Genomic DNA, 15,860 nt, shown 5'->3' with positions numbered 1-15,860 from the left:
GACTCATTAACCACAATTGGATGTGGCTGTATTATGTACCTATTAAAAGGTCACTTAATAACACACAAGATTTTAGTACAGAAATAAAAGATACAGCACCAGAGAATAGTACTTCTAACAAAAGTGCTGCACTCATTGAAGTCCTCGATCTCAAGTAGCAGAGGGACAGAGGAATTAATGGAGTAATGGATTGTTGAGTACATGTGAAGGTAGTATTAGCTTTTATCTTATTGCATTGATTATTTTTAGATATACAAAACAAAAACTGTTATGAACAACACACTTAAGGCCATATATAGCAACTTGCACTTTGATTCCTCACAAGAATAGTGGCCTCATTTCCATGACAGCTAAGTGACAAATTATTAGCTAGTTATAGTACTTTTATCAGCTTGCAAATGCATTGTCAGTGATACCTGTTGATCTAATTGCAGCTCTTCAGCTGCACTCTGTGGTGGCTTATATCTACGCCACCAGAAACAATGTCAACTTTACTTATCTGTTCACTGAAGGGCAGTTGGACTAGATGACCTTTGAAAGGACCCTTCCAACTCTAAGGATTCTATGACTTTACAATTCCACAGCAGTCTTGAAGGAATGGCGGTGGACAGCAGACCTCTGTGGGATGCATCCTGTTTCAGTGCCAAGCAGCATTAGCAATATCTGGATCCTTATGTACCAGAAAGACCTGGAAATACTGGGGTGCAACAGGAGGAAGCCAGACCCGGCTAGGCAGTGCCCAGGGCCAGGCCCACAAGCAGTGGGCAGAACCTGGAGCCCAGGAGCTCCCCATGCCCATCACACAGAGCTGCTGTGCTGGGCAGGTGCCAAAGCATCAGCACGGGAACCAGAGAACTGAGGGGTCTTCCTTATCCTGGGAATGTCCAAAAGGCACCCGGACACAGGCATGGGAACCAGCTATGGGTATTCCTGTCAGGGCAAGGTTTGATAATCTCTAGAAACTCCTTCCAATCTCAACCACTGTGTGACTGTGATCATTGTAGATGAATAGAGAAGAATAACACCAACTTTATTTCTACTTAGTTTCTGTCACAATTCTTTTAGAAAGCCTGGAGCACAGAAATTCTATCTCATTTCCATGAGAGATGTGAAATAAATGACCTGTGCACGTTTAGCATCCTAGCTAGCTCATCCAGCCCATAGGGCTGTTGCTGGGTTGTAAAAACTAAACAATTGCAAATGCAAGAAACAAAACAAAAGAAAAAAACAGAAAGAGCTACATTCCTACGGTTAATTGAGGACATTCTTTGAAGTATGAAAACTACAGGGCCAATCACTTGAACAGAGAACATGATTGTACAACTTGATTATACCAATTTTGCTCTCGAAAATTCATAGTTCAATGAAAAAGGCTGAGAAGCGTGAAGAACACATGCAGTACTAAGCTCTCTTTAAAGATGTATAAAATATTATGCAGCGAAGTCTACACTGAGCTCAAAATTTCAACCTTCGTTTTCCAAGCGCTTAGTAACTTTTGTTCAGAAAGTTTAAACACACACAAAAGCTCTAGAATGAGGCATGTGGTAATAATTTCCAATCCTCCTGCAGTTTGTGTGCTATAGTTCTTAAAGAAATCTAAAGACCACAAAGACCAGTACAATTGCAGCCATTTTGTTAGCATCACAGACAAGCCCCTACATCCTGTTCTTTAATACCTCCTGCTACTTTGCACATAACATTTAAAGCAAACTAAAACAGAAATGAAGGCAAGCACTCACAATATGAACTCTGAGAGAAAAAGAAACAACTTTTGAGTTACATCAGTTCATTTTGTACAGCACATCATAGAATCATAGAATGGCCTGTGTTGAAAAGGATCTCAAAGATCATCTAGTTTCATTCCCTCTGCTGTGGGCAGGGTCACCAACCACATATCACTGGTACGTTCCTATGATAGTTGACAGGCTTTAATAGCAACATGTACAACTAATTTTTCTGCCCAAATAATTTTGAATAACAAAATATAATTGCATAACAGAGTACAACAAAAAGAATGTAAGCCTTTTATGTTGCCAGGTTTGCACACCAAAAACAAGTCTGGCTTTTTCAATTTTAAGTAACAGTCAGAAAAACGATGGCTCAAGAATGATGATAGAGTACAGGTTTTACTTTGACAGAGAAGGGGAGGTCAACACTTGACCCCCTATGCTTCACTGCAAAAAAAAAAAAAAAAAAAAAAAAAAAAAAAAAAAAAAAAAAAAAAAACAAAAACAAAAACAAAAACAAAAACAACCCTATAAAACCAGAAAGGCAACCAAGCAGGGAACACAGGAAAGTCTCTAACAGAGAAAGAGACTGAAAGTCAAAATGATCCCATGAAAAACCAATGAAAGATGATCTAGAAAACAATGTTCGCAATTACTTTTTACCTGCCAAGGTAAACCAGCAAGGGAAGAGAAAATTTTCTTTCCAGATCTGTCTGCCACACTGGGAAGAACAGCCAGATGCAGCCTAGAGCCTGGCATTTCTTGTTCTGTCCAAATGTGTACACTACCTTATCAGTCCTCAATTCTTGATCTCAGCAAATAGTACCGTCAAACATATGCTCCTAATGAGCTGGCATGTCTATAAGGTGCATTCATTCCTGGTTGGAATTAATTGATATAACATTGACTTGAACGAGCCAGTTAAAGCCCTGTTGCGTTCAGTGTCATGAACACAGGTGTCTTTTTGACAGGGAGTTTATTCTTCATGCAATTTGCTCATAAAAAAGCTTATTTTACCTGGCATGGACCACTATAAAAATGAGCCAACTGATAGTAGCCAGTCTTATAGTAAGAATAAAGTTGTACTTTTTCAGTTACTCTAAAAAGTACTTCCATTATGTCAGGCAGAAACTTCTCAAATAAAGTCCATTTCCCCTTTTATAAAGGATGAAAATACTGCCACCAACTTTTAAAATCCACCACATTCCAATAGCAAATGAGATCATACTGCACATATGTGAAAGCACAGCATCACTTGGTTTCAAAAAAAATACAAGTATGAATATAGCAGGTTCTCAAAAACATTCAAAAGAGACCTTGTGTGGTAAAAAGAAAGAAGCAGATTTAAAGAATATGACTTAAGTATAAGACAGGGAAGAAAGAGAAAGATGAATATACATTGTGCCTCATGCATGCATTTTCCTTAAGTTTTTGAATCCAATTCCTTTTCCAGAGAAGTGAAAACTATCTGCCAGTGGCATAAGAAAATAATAATCACTCTGTTCACTTGGTTGGAACTAGATGATCTTTGAAGTCCATTCCTACCCAACCCATTCTAAGATTCCCTTCAAAAATGAAGAGGTGTACTCAAGAATGAAGAGGTGCAAGCTTCCCCTATTTTGGACCTCTATTAGAATAACCTTACAAGATAATATATGTTTAATTAAGATATTTCAAGGAGAGTAATAAAAGCTTAATCGTTCTCAACTGTGGAGTGTAAATATATGCAATTTGCTGGGAAAAATTGAATATGTTAATATGTATACCCTGGAAACAACTCAATATTCTGTAACTGTTCAGTATGCTTAGGTTCATATGCTTCTGTATGAACACCTTCTAATAAAAGAATTTACTATTAGAATAAGCAGACATATTTCCATTACTATGGAGCAATATGAAACAAACAAGGAAAATTAATTCCAGTTGCAAGTCTTATTTCTCCAAAATCCTTCTTTGAAAAACTTACATTTTAACCATCTGTAGAAGGAGGTAATATTTGAAACAAGAGGAAAAACAAGCCTGTACCATAGTGGGAGGTGTAATGCCACCTTTAAATGTGGCAAAATTGTCTATATGCACTTGTCTAACAACACGATGTTCACAAACACAGGTTTAGTTTAGCTTGCAGTTTCACAACCTGAAAGGTCAGCACACTGTCATACATCTTATGTTATAGAATCATAGAATCACCAAGGTTGGAAAAGACCTAAAAGATCACCCAGTCCAACCGTTCACCTATTCCCAATAGCTCCCACTAAACCATGTCCCTCAACACAACATCCAGTCTTTCCTTGAACACCCCCAGGCTCGGTGACTCCACCACCTCCCTGGGCATCCATTCCAGTGCCTGACCACCCTTTCTGAAAAGTAATACTTCCTCATGTCCAGCCTGAACCTGCCCTGCCGTAGCTTGAAACCATTCCCCCTGGTCCTATCACTAATGACACGAGAGAAGAGGCCAACCCCCAGCTCACTACAACCTCCCTGCAGGAAGTTATAGAGAGCAATGAGGTCTCCCCTGAGCCTCCTCTTCTCCAGGCTGAACATTCCCAGCTCCTTCAGCCTCTCATATGGCCTGTGTTCCAGACCCCTCACCAGCTTTGTTGCCCTCCTTTGAACACATTCCAGGGCCTCAATATCTTTCTTGCAGTGAGGGGCCCAAAACTGGACACAGTACTCGAGGTGCGGCCTCACTAGTGCTGAATATAGGGGAACAATCACCTCTCTGCTCCTGCTTTCAACACTGTTTCTGATGCAAGCCAGGATGCCATTGGCCTTCTTGGCCACCTGGGCACACTGTCGGCTCATGTTCAGCCGAGCATCAATCAATACCCCCAGGTCCATTTCCTCTATGCAGTCCTCCAGCCACACCGCCCCAAGCCTGTAGCGTCGCCTGGGGTTGTTGTGGCCGAAGTGCAGGACCCGGCATTTGGCCTTGTTGAAACTCATCCCATTGGCTTCAGCCCAGCTCTCCAGCCTGTCCAGATCCCTCTGTAGGGCCTCGCTACCCCCAGGCAGATCCACACTTCCAGCCAATTTGGTGTCATCTGCGAATTTACTGAGGGTGCACTTGATGCCCTCATCGAGGTCATCAATAAAGATATTGAAGAGGACAGGCCTTTATATACTCCTTTATATACTCCTTTTTACTGCAGATCACAGCTGGAATACTGGGTGCAGTTTTGGGGACCGCAGTACAACACAGAACTTGACCTATTGGAAAGAGTCCAATGGAGGGTCACCAAAATAATCAAAGGACTGGAGTAGCTGTTCTGTGTGGAGAGTCTGAGAGAGCTGGGGCAACCACTCTTCAATAGTTGCACACTACTTGGAGAAGATACTTCCTCAAACTATGAGCATTTGCTGCTCAGGCACACAACATTAGAGAACACTGCCTATTTATGAAATTGTAGGAAGGGCTACTACAGTCAGTTTACAAACAGGAGTAACAATTGTGCAATTCTCACCATGATTAAAACAAAAACAAAATTCATATCTAAATTTCTCTAACTGCAAAGCAATATCCTCTTCAAAATATCCCAAAGGCTCAGCTCTGGTTAGCTTCATACTATTGCATTTTACAACACAAATCAAACATACCTAAATATACTTACATGTATTTGGATCTGTACAAAGGTGTATACCCATTAGAATCAATATTCCTAAACAGTTAATACAGGAAACAAAATAAATACCTTATCAATGTATCTATACCCTGGATTCTTTTAACTCAATGTAAAGTCAGTCTTTAGATTTTGAAGTGAATTTGAAAAAATTACCACTGCTTTTCAGAGCATGGATCTCATATAATTAGGTTAATTAACACTTCAAAGCAAAGTCTTGTAATTAGCATATTCTTTTAACAATCAAGCTTATTTTGTAGTCTGATACAGATTGATGATGATATCCAGCAAATTAAGTTATTGAAAAATAAGAAAGTAAAGAAGTTCTTAAAATTACTTTTAAGAATGAAGCTAAAAAGGATTACAAACTTGGATATCCAAATCTGTTCCAAAGACTATAGAACTCATCAGAAGTGTACATAGGGAACTGATACTGCTTGAGATCACAGAGCCTCTTAGATTTCTAAAGCAGTACACCAGAATTCTTGCTGAATATCACTTTCATGTTGGAACATTTTCATTTCAGAGCGTGAATCATATATTTGAAATTTTAAATTAGTTCTAAAATAACTCTCTGGACACTACCAGAAATAGCCTCTAAATCTGTAGTGCGCCTTAACACAATTTCTCTTTATTGATAAACCTACATAGAAATGAAATACATCCCAAGTCATTAGAGTACCACTAAAAGACAAAACTTGAATCACTCACCTAATCTTCCTTGATCCGAATCCAATTTGTCAACATCATTTCTGAGAACAGGGAATCCTTCCAATAATAATCTAATTAATGCTTTGTTGTAACAATAATACCATCTCCCTCAATTTATTCAATACCCACCAGTTGGATCCATTTAAAGATCACTTCACCTTTTGCTACTTTTACTGCTCCTATTGTATGTGTGATTGATGATATTTATTTCTAATACATTTAATTCGCAAGTGTTTTTTTCTTCCAAGATAACCCACCTACAACATAAAATACTTTCATATGCACAAGTTTACAATGCCAACAAGATTTCGCTTATCAGAATAAAAGAAAAATCTATAAATCTATTGCTTGTTTCACAACAAGGCCACCTACCCATTGATCAATGCAAAATGTTATAATTATGTGATCACCTTTTAAAACATCACCCGGTATGCATCTTCTGCTTTAATTAGCATGTTGACGCTAAAGAGACTAATTTGCTAACGTATTTCTATCTATTCATTTTTAGAACAGAAAGCTTTTGGAAGTGACACATTATTTTGGAAATACATATAATTATGCTTTTCAAAAACACTGAGAATTTACAACTACACAACCAAAGTCAATTTTACCTCAAAACTTTTAGATCTTTCCCTTTTAGATCTTCTACAGCAATGACCCTGCGTAAACTAACAGGATAACTAAAAACGAGCTGAACTGGGTTTTTGAGGACAGAAAAAAAAAAAAAAAGATCAACATTACTTAGCTGCATCTTGCTCTATGTCTTCAAGGACACAAGCAGAGGAAATACCTTACAAAAACTATTCAGATTATTCTGAACACCATGCTTAGTGTTTGGAAATCCCTGGAAGGAATGTCACTTCCTGAAAACTATTCCATGAAACATTTGCAAGAAAGTGAGACGTAGGAAAACCAAACTGGAGAAAAGATAGACCAGCTTCAAAATCCCATGCTGCAGTTTCAGCAACCAAGAAGAAAGTTTTTTCAGCAACCTTCCCAGCTTTTAGCTCTGCAATTGTTTGCATTAATTCTTGTCTCTTGAAAACTCCACACATACGGGAAAGATTCATCCAAGTCCCCCTCTCCCCTGCTTGCCCCACTATGATTGATTCATTGCTGCAACAGAGCAGCAACCAGAAATATTGACAAAACTTCCTAGTTTTCATTCTAGCTTAATACTCAGGTGGTTTTTTGTTGTTGTTGTTGTTGTTTTCTTTTTTAATATAAGTTGTTTTTATTTTTAATCAAGACAGTAGCCTCATTGCTGTTATGCTCCTTTATTAGTCACGGTGGGGAAAACTTCAACACAACCCTCAGGCTCTTCTTACAACTGGTATTGCTGCTACCTAAACACTGAGGTCTAGATGCAGCATTAAAATGCATACAGTCTACACAAATCACTTCTTTTTTTTTTAAACCATACTGCATATCTTCTTGTCATTGAATGCATATTTATTCTGCATGCTTCTTTTTGTTGTCTGGTTACAGTCACAACTCTGGACCCAAAGAATCTGACTTCAGAAAGATAGATGGGTCTTACTCTTTGAGATCAACTTTGTGGAGAGGAAAGAGCACTCATCTTACACTTATACAGTAGAGAAATCCATAACATGACCTACACAACTGCATCAAGTCAGATGATACATATATATTCACTGTAGTAGCCAAGACACCCAGCAAATTCCTTCCCAGAACTCACTGCACATTAATATATTAATATTAATATCAATAACACTACCTCTCAGATTGAAGAGAGAAAGTAGTAATCTCTTTCTTAAGTTATACCATGATGAAAATGGTTTTGGCCATACCAAATAAAGTTAAGAACATTTTGGACTTGCCTGGTAACCTTAAACGATAAGAATTTGCTAATGCTGACTGAGATCAAAGCCCTTCTCAATGGAGGAAATGCAGAATGCAAAAATACAAAGCTATGCAGTAGAGTAGTTCTGTTTAGCCATAAGTTTTTTCAGTCACTATTTTCTGCAAGTCTACAGTAGTCCCAGCAAAACTTACATCTCCAGCTATGACACAGCATGAACAACTTTTTCTCACCATCTCTCCACACTGGTTTGTTTCTGTGACTGAAGTTGCCAGTGTGTTGGCTTGCTCTACGTTGGAGCAACGGATGAGACTTGAACCCTGAACCCTCTGAGCCTTCATTCTTCCCACAGAAAATGCTATTCTGCATATGCATGAGCCCAAATATGCAGATACCTACATTAATATATTTTAATAGTGAATAATGTCATTGTAAGAGATCACAAAACTTAGAGATTGACCAAAGGAGAGCTACAAAGATGGTGAAAGGTCTGGAGGGTAAGAGATGTGAGGATGGCAGCCTCCTCATAGGGCACAGCCCTGAACTTCTGGAGCTCAAGAAGCACTGGGACACTGCTCTCAAACATATTTTGGGGTGGTCCTGTGCTGAGACAGGAGTTGGACTTGATGGTCCTCGTGAGTGCCTTCCAACATGGTATATTCTCTGATTCTATGAAGGCAAACAGATTGACAAAGTCCAGACCTTGCAGGATGCTACATACTACAAATAGTTCACCATTTTCCATTCAGGGATAACATTAATAGAAAAGATAAAATCCACTGAGATGCTCTTTCAGTCAGCACAAAAACACTGAGAAGTACAAAGAATATCCCAACTAAGGTTCAAAGGGAGGCACAGATGTCAGTAAATCTGATAATGAAAAAGAAAGTTGACTTTCTCGCAGACCAGCAGCAGACCATTCTTGCACAATGCAAAGGATTAAAAAGCAGCCTTGAAATTAATTAATAACTTTTAGTTCAGATGGTATTTTAAATGTTGACTATAACAATGTCAGAGAAAGTAAGGTGAATTCTGCAACTTCTAAACAAATCGTTTTTAACTGTGATTTGAAGTTCAGTTTCAGTTAGAAAAATTCCAAACAATTGTTGAGAGGATGCAGCTTCGCTGCTATTGGGCATCACATAATGAGCCCACGTTGGAACAGCTCAACCCCCTGCTCCCCCCAAAACATCGTTAATCAACAGAAATAGAGCTTTCATGGAAAATAACTTTGCAATTTGGAAAATAAGTGTTGTTCAAATAAAACATAATAAATTGGACCTTATAATGTCACTGAATTGAGCTCAAACGATAAAAAAAAAAAAAAAAAAAGCCTTCATAAGCCATTTTCTTTTAAGTCTGTCCTGGAGATAGTTTCAGCTGAATCCAGCTATCAAATAGAGAAATTGCACAAAAATGCTGCACAATTACTAACACAAGTGGAATAAGTGCTTAAGCCATACAATCTCCATCATCTCTAAATGTACTTCTGGAACCTGTTTTAAACACGGGTACACATTCACTAAGCCTCCAACAGGTATTCTGTGCTGAATGAGTGTGTGTGCAGAGGCAGCTCCTTGATGATAGCAATCGATGATATATTTCCTGTGGAGATTAATTAATGCACCAGGTTCATGGTTGAAATGTAATGAAGACCAGGCTCACCAAATACAAATAGAATCTGAATAATTTGAAGGGTTAGAAACATAAATACGTTTCTCATAGCAATCAGTTCACTTTCAAAATAGATTGCATAAGGGATTAAATTAGGCTCAAATTCTTTGATGATTTTCTACAAAGTTCCACTAATTGAAACTATTTGGAATTTTGTCTTATGACACATTTATTTTTCATGTAGGTTACTTCATTGTATTAATTGATACTATGTGCAAGGAAAAAAAACAATGACATCTGTCTGCCCTAAAACATGTTGTTTCAAAGTTACTGTAACAGGCTTCAGATTTCTGCAGAAAAAAAAAAATAAGTAAAACACACACAAAAAAGTGATCAGGAATGGAAATATGGAATTGTCTCCTCACAGTGAAACTAGAAGGCCAAAAATATGTCAGACTAAAGGAAAATATAATCAGACATGAAAAATCTACACGAGGAAGACTCAAGAATTCCTATTTGCATTTAATTATTATGCAAAACCCCTAGATACAAAAAACTAACCCATGAGACACTATGGACAATCTCCACAAGCAATCTTGTCAAGCTACACATAAAATATCAGGTAAACATACTTAAGCCCTTCACAAAAATATATTTCTTCTTTCCTACAAAAGCCACCCACAAACTGTAATTCACTTTGTTTACTAGCTTGAAACTGAGACTAAGAGGCACTAGCCGTTAAGGATATATATTGCATATTTAATTTTAACTAAAAATATTGCAAAGAATTAAAGTTATAAGCAGTTATAAACTCAGAAAACAAAATTACCTACAGAGGGACTTGGATAGACTGGATCGATGTGCCAAGGTTAACCTGTATGAGTTTCAATAGGGCCAAGTGTCAGATCCAGCATTTTGGTTGCAACAACCCCAGACAACCCAACAGGCTTGGGGAGGAGTGGCTAGAAAGCTGCCTGATGAAAACGGACCTTGGTGTTCTGATGGACAGTCAGCTGAATATGAGCCAGCAGTGTGCCCAGGTGGCCAAGAAAGCCAATGGCATCCTGGCTTGGACCAGGAATGGAGTGGTGAACAGGACGAGGGAAGTCATCCTGCCCCTATACTCAGCCTTGGTGAGGCCTAACCTCGAGTACTGTGTTCAGTTTTGGGCACTTCAGTACAGAGAGGACAGTGAGGTGATGGAGCAGGTCCAAAGAAGGACAACAAGGCATGTGAAGGGCTTGGAAAATCAGCCCTATCAGGAGAGACTGAAGGAACTGGGGCTGTTCAGTCTGGGGAAAAGGAGGCTGCAGGGAGACCTTATTGCTCTCTTCAAATACCTGAAAGGTGATTGCAGCGAGAGCAGGGTTGGTCTCTTCTCACTGGTGACAGGATGAGGGGAAATGGCCTCAAGGTGCACCAGGGTAAGTTTAGGTTGGGTATTAGGAAACACTTTACAGAAAGGGTTGTGAAGCACTGGAAAAGGCTCCCCAAGGAGGTAGTTGTGTCATCATTCCTGGATGTGTTTAAACACCATTTGGATGTGGTGCTCAAGGACATGATTTAGCAGAGGGATGTTAGAGTTAGGGTAGTATGGTTGGACTTGATGATCTTTAACGTCTTTTCCAACCTGAGCAATTCTATCATTCTATTTGTAACTATTTGTGAAACCGAAGCCAGAGAACAGAAGCACATCTCAGTTATTAACTTCAACAAAGTTGAGAATGGAAATTCTAATTATTCTTCTGAATCATTTTTTTTAAATAAATAAATCTCACTAACACTGATGTGAAAAAAGAAGTGGCAGGGTACATCTGTTAGACAATGACTGGGCAAATGGGTGCTCCAGCAAGTTCCACTACTGTTAGACCTGTGACAGCCAGAGAAAGTTTTAATTAGTTTGCTAGTTCAGGGCTGCCTAGAATAAATGTAATTCTGTCATTTCTAATGTGGTCTCATGATCAGTTAATGGATTTTCTTTTTTCTTTTTTTGCCTCCAGCTCAGACAACCTTCCTTTCTTATAATTTCTCCTAAATCAATTCATAGGTTATCCGTATTTTCTCATCCGGAACACTAATGGACTTGTCTAGAATTTAAGTTTTAATGCACCATTCTCCTCACTTGCTGCCGTGTTCTTTCTCAAATCCAGATCATATTTCTGCATTACTTCCAAGAATTTCAGAATTCACTGAATCTTCCACCATCAGCAAATCTGTCATACTTTTACAGGCCTATATATACATAAGTTTAGAGCCTTAATCCTTCGCTAAATACACCTTAAAGAGAACAAAAAGGATTGATGAGCATTTTTGGAGCCTAAAGACAGACCAGTGCCTCACAGTCTCCATTTTTTCAAGCACTCTCAGAAATTATACGGAGTTTGTTACCAAAACATTCTTCTAAAATACTCAAGTCTGATGCCAAAATGAAACATGGATTTATGCTGATGGTGCTATAAACAAAAAAAAAAAAAAAAAAATCAGAACAAATACATGTGCTATGGGGGCAGGGCTACCAACCAATATAACAGAATCTACCTATGACAGAATCATAGAATGGTCTGGGTTGAAATAGACCACCATGATCACCAAATTTCAACCCTCTGCTATGTGCAGGGTCACCAACCACCAGACCAGGCTGCCCAGAGCCACATCCAGCCTGGCCTTGAATGCCTCCAGAGATGGGGCATCCACAACCTCCTCGGGCAACCTGTTCCAGTGCTTCACCACCCTCTGAGTAAAGAAATTCCTCCTAATATCTAAACTAAACCTCCCCTTTCTCAGTTTAAAACCATTCCCCCTTGTCTATCACTATCCACCCTCATTGCATTTATGAGTTCCAAAGAAACAGATTAAATGTTTTATTTATTTGCTAAAATAAGCTAAGTTCTGTTTGGGCATAACTTTCAAATTTTTTAAGGAGACTGAAGTCATTGCACCTAGTGTGTTCGTGCAGTTCTTGTGGAGCTAGTCACAGCATAAGCAGACTGCCATTCAAGCCCAAACAAAGATAAACGAGATACTATTCTTACTTGACCAGACTGTTTATATAGTTTTAAGAAGGAACAACAAAAAATAAAATTCTTTCAAGCTGGGATGGTTGTCAATTTGTCTGAGAAACACAAAGAGAAACTGAATAACTTAATCTAAAAATGCAACAGATAAATGCATTCTGAAGATACCACATTTCTTCTCACTTGAAGCTTTCAAGATTGTGTTTATATGGCTCACAAAACATGCTTTTGTCAAACATACTTTAATGGATTCAAACAAGGAAAATAGGTAAGACCAGTTATTTCTCTAGAACAAGAAATAAAACACATCTTCAAGATGTATGAACATATGAAAAAGAACCATCTAGAAAACTGAAATAAAGAAGTTAGAATGGAAATATACAGAAACTTTGAATAAAGCAATAGGCAGACATTACTCTTGTACATCTAGATTGCATATTATTTCCCCTTGCCTTACTGACACACTACTGAAATAGAAAATATAGAAGTAAAAAATAACTGGAAGGACCTTGGAAATCGTAGTTGAAGAAATCCACATCATCAACTGCTAATTTCTGTATGTACATTTGTTGAGGAACACTATCAAATTAAAATCTAGCTAAACCCAACAACCGAAGAAAATTCATAAACTGCAAAATTACAGTGCAGCTTTTGCTGTTGCATTCTCTCTTCTGTAATTTACTTTTTTCAGCAACAGACTGTGGTGGCACAGCAGCCTCACTTGCTGTGCCAGCAGGCAAACCAGACTCACAGACAGCTCACAACCTAGTTTTTAGTTCATGTTACAATGACTTCTTGATTTTAGCTCATCCTCCATATCAACAGCAAAAATGCAAACGTTTATAATGAAAGTTAATGATCACTTCATCAACAGATAGATATATACATACATTCATTTCCTCCTTTTGAGTCTGGAAAGTTATATGTAGTATTAGATACACATCCAGAATAATTTGTAGAGAGACGAATTTTTTTCAGAATAGGATTAACTTCTTCAGAAAGCGAGTGTCTTTAAGGAATATACGTTGATATCATTTTTAGAGTCTTAAAGTAGTAGGGATTTATATTTGATAGCTGTTTTGTTTTAAAAACAAAGCCATCATGAAGTCTAGTCTCATGCTCAAAACAAGGTCTAAAATTTCTATGCAGCAGACCAGTCCCCAGGATCCACAATGCGTATGAGAAAACTGTTAGTAACAGGTGGTTGGACAGATGGCATTGGTGGAATTCTTCATTTTTATCATAGCTATCGTTATTAGAAGAAAAATGATTTGTGCTTAAATAATGGGGCAACCCATCTTACTAGGATAGTTACATAACCAGCTACCTATTATGAACTGCTACCTATTATGAACTGCAGTACAGAAAAATAAGTGCACCAGACAACAATCTCAGCACATTGCCCTAATGATGGCAGAAGTTTGATATCTACCGCCATACTTCTCCAGTCCACATTACCCCGCCTCTGTCCATGCATATTTATGTCTGTACAAATACAGGAATCTTGATACACATATATATCTTGATAGATATATAAGGATGTTCTCTGAATACAAAAAAATGTCATCTGTTGTTAAAAACTGTATATCAGTAATGTATGTGAATATGTTTGATAGGATGAGAGGGAACGGCCTCATTTTGAGCCAGGAAAGGGTAAGGTTGGATATTAGAAAAAACTTTTCCAAATGAGTGGTCCAGGTGTTGAAATAACCTGCCCAGGGAGATGATGAAGTCACTGCCCCTGGAGGTGCTCAAGAACCACGGAGATATGGCACTGAGGTACGTGGTTTACTGCCAAAATTGATGGTGGATGGATGGTTGGACTAGGGTAGGTGGACGGTTGTACTAGGTATCTTGGAGATCTTTTCCAACCTTAATGATTATTCATCATGTTACAGAATCACAGAATGGCCAGGGTTGGAAGGGACCTCAAAGTCATATCATTTTATTCCACGTAGAAAAAAAAAATGAAAAAGTTTGTTTAATTAGGTTGTTTGGTTTTGTTTTCAATGTGAATTTGTGCACAACTGCAACTCAACAAACCAAGGGCATGTGCTCCAGTCAGATACCTAGCTTTAAATTGGCCAATTCATAAATTTCTTATCAGCTGATGAAAGTCAAGCATAACTAAACAGTTGTTGTATTAACACTCATCTCTTCACACTATAAATTATTTAGAACTAGAACTTCTGAACACATTTAAACAGAGTTTTCCTCTAGAGATCACAAACAAAAAACTACTTAAGAATTTATTATCTACAATTATTAAGATAATTACATATAATGAGTAAGTACAGCACCACGGTAGTGGATGAAACAAAAGAAATACAAGATGCTCACCTGGGTAACAAGTGGCTCCAGTAGCCTCTCTACTGTGAGAGTCCTGATTTCCAAACTTTTGGGGTCCCATTTCAAAATGATAGGTGATGTTGCAGAAGTCATACTCCCTAGAACAGACAAAACAGCATGAAATGTATGAATATTCATAGTGTAATGTCAAAATACTGATATAATTTTAGGGAGTAGCACACTTGCTGTTCCTATGCACATATATTTCTTGCTTATCTTGTTCCACTACTCCAGAAACCTCCCAGGTGCACCACTGCCACATCCATTGAGTGATTAAACATTTCAATTCAGAAAATCTTTCTCTCCTACACCCTTAAGGACAGACATGTTACCAAGCATGAATTTGGTAGCAGGGATCTTCAAGGTGTATGTGAGAAGAGACCGTAGGTTCTAGTGCTGAACAAGGCTACTTCCAACCAACTTCACAGCAAAATCAGTTTGAGAAACAAATCTGTGAATCCCAAACTTAGAAAAGGAGGGGAAGTTCCTCTGAAAGCCCCTGAATTTTTGCAATAGACCACAGTAAAGCAGAAGCAGTCCATGAAGGACAACACCAGAGCAGGTGGGATTTTCTGCATGGACTGCAGCCTAGGCAGAGCCCTCACTGGAGCTCTCTCTTAACAGAAACCATGGCCCATGGATAGGAGCAGGCACACTCTCCCCAAGCACTGTGGCTCATCACCAGGTAAGGTCAAGTCACCACACAAGGAATACATTCTGTCTTTCAAACAAAAGCACCCTGCAGTAGCTAGGATTTCTCAATATTAAACCAAGAACAGTAGTATTCATTCAAAAAACAAACAAACAAAAAAAAGATTTTCTAAACCATCCTCAGTTGTTTACCATTTCAGGTTTTCAGGAAATTTAAGACAGTTATCATCATTTTTAAAAATTCAGACTGAAAAATCCATCTATCAGCTTGCAAGATGCATGTGAATCAGCCTTACAGAACTGGAAATCTGCATGGGAAGCATTAGAATTATAAGGTGACAAGTCACGT

At 38.3% G+C, this 15,860-nt stretch overlaps 1 protein-coding gene across 1 annotated transcript in view; it reads right to left on the bottom strand.

Moving 5' to 3' along the window:
- Window positions 1-14,954, bottom strand: part of CTNNA2 (catenin alpha 2) — a 396,255-nt gene extending 381,301 nt beyond the window's left edge. Inside the window, exon 1 of the mRNA XM_042812772.1 lies at window positions 14,852-14,954. Within this exon, the coding sequence (XP_042668706.1) occupies window positions 14,852-14,953 (102 nt within the window). The 5' untranslated portion in view covers window position 14,954. The remainder of the gene's footprint in view (window positions 1-14,851) is intronic.
- Window positions 14,955-15,860: the final 906 nt, after the last annotated feature.

This window comes from Centrocercus urophasianus, unplaced genomic scaffold (genome assembly GCF_019232065.1).
Source record: "Centrocercus urophasianus isolate 14NV4802_14NV808 unplaced genomic scaffold, USGS_Curo_1.0 seq_13, whole genome shotgun sequence".
Taxonomy (NCBI): Eukaryota; Metazoa; Chordata; class Aves; order Galliformes; family Phasianidae; genus Centrocercus; species Centrocercus urophasianus.
This window is presented reverse-complemented; position numbering and strand designations above follow the sequence as displayed.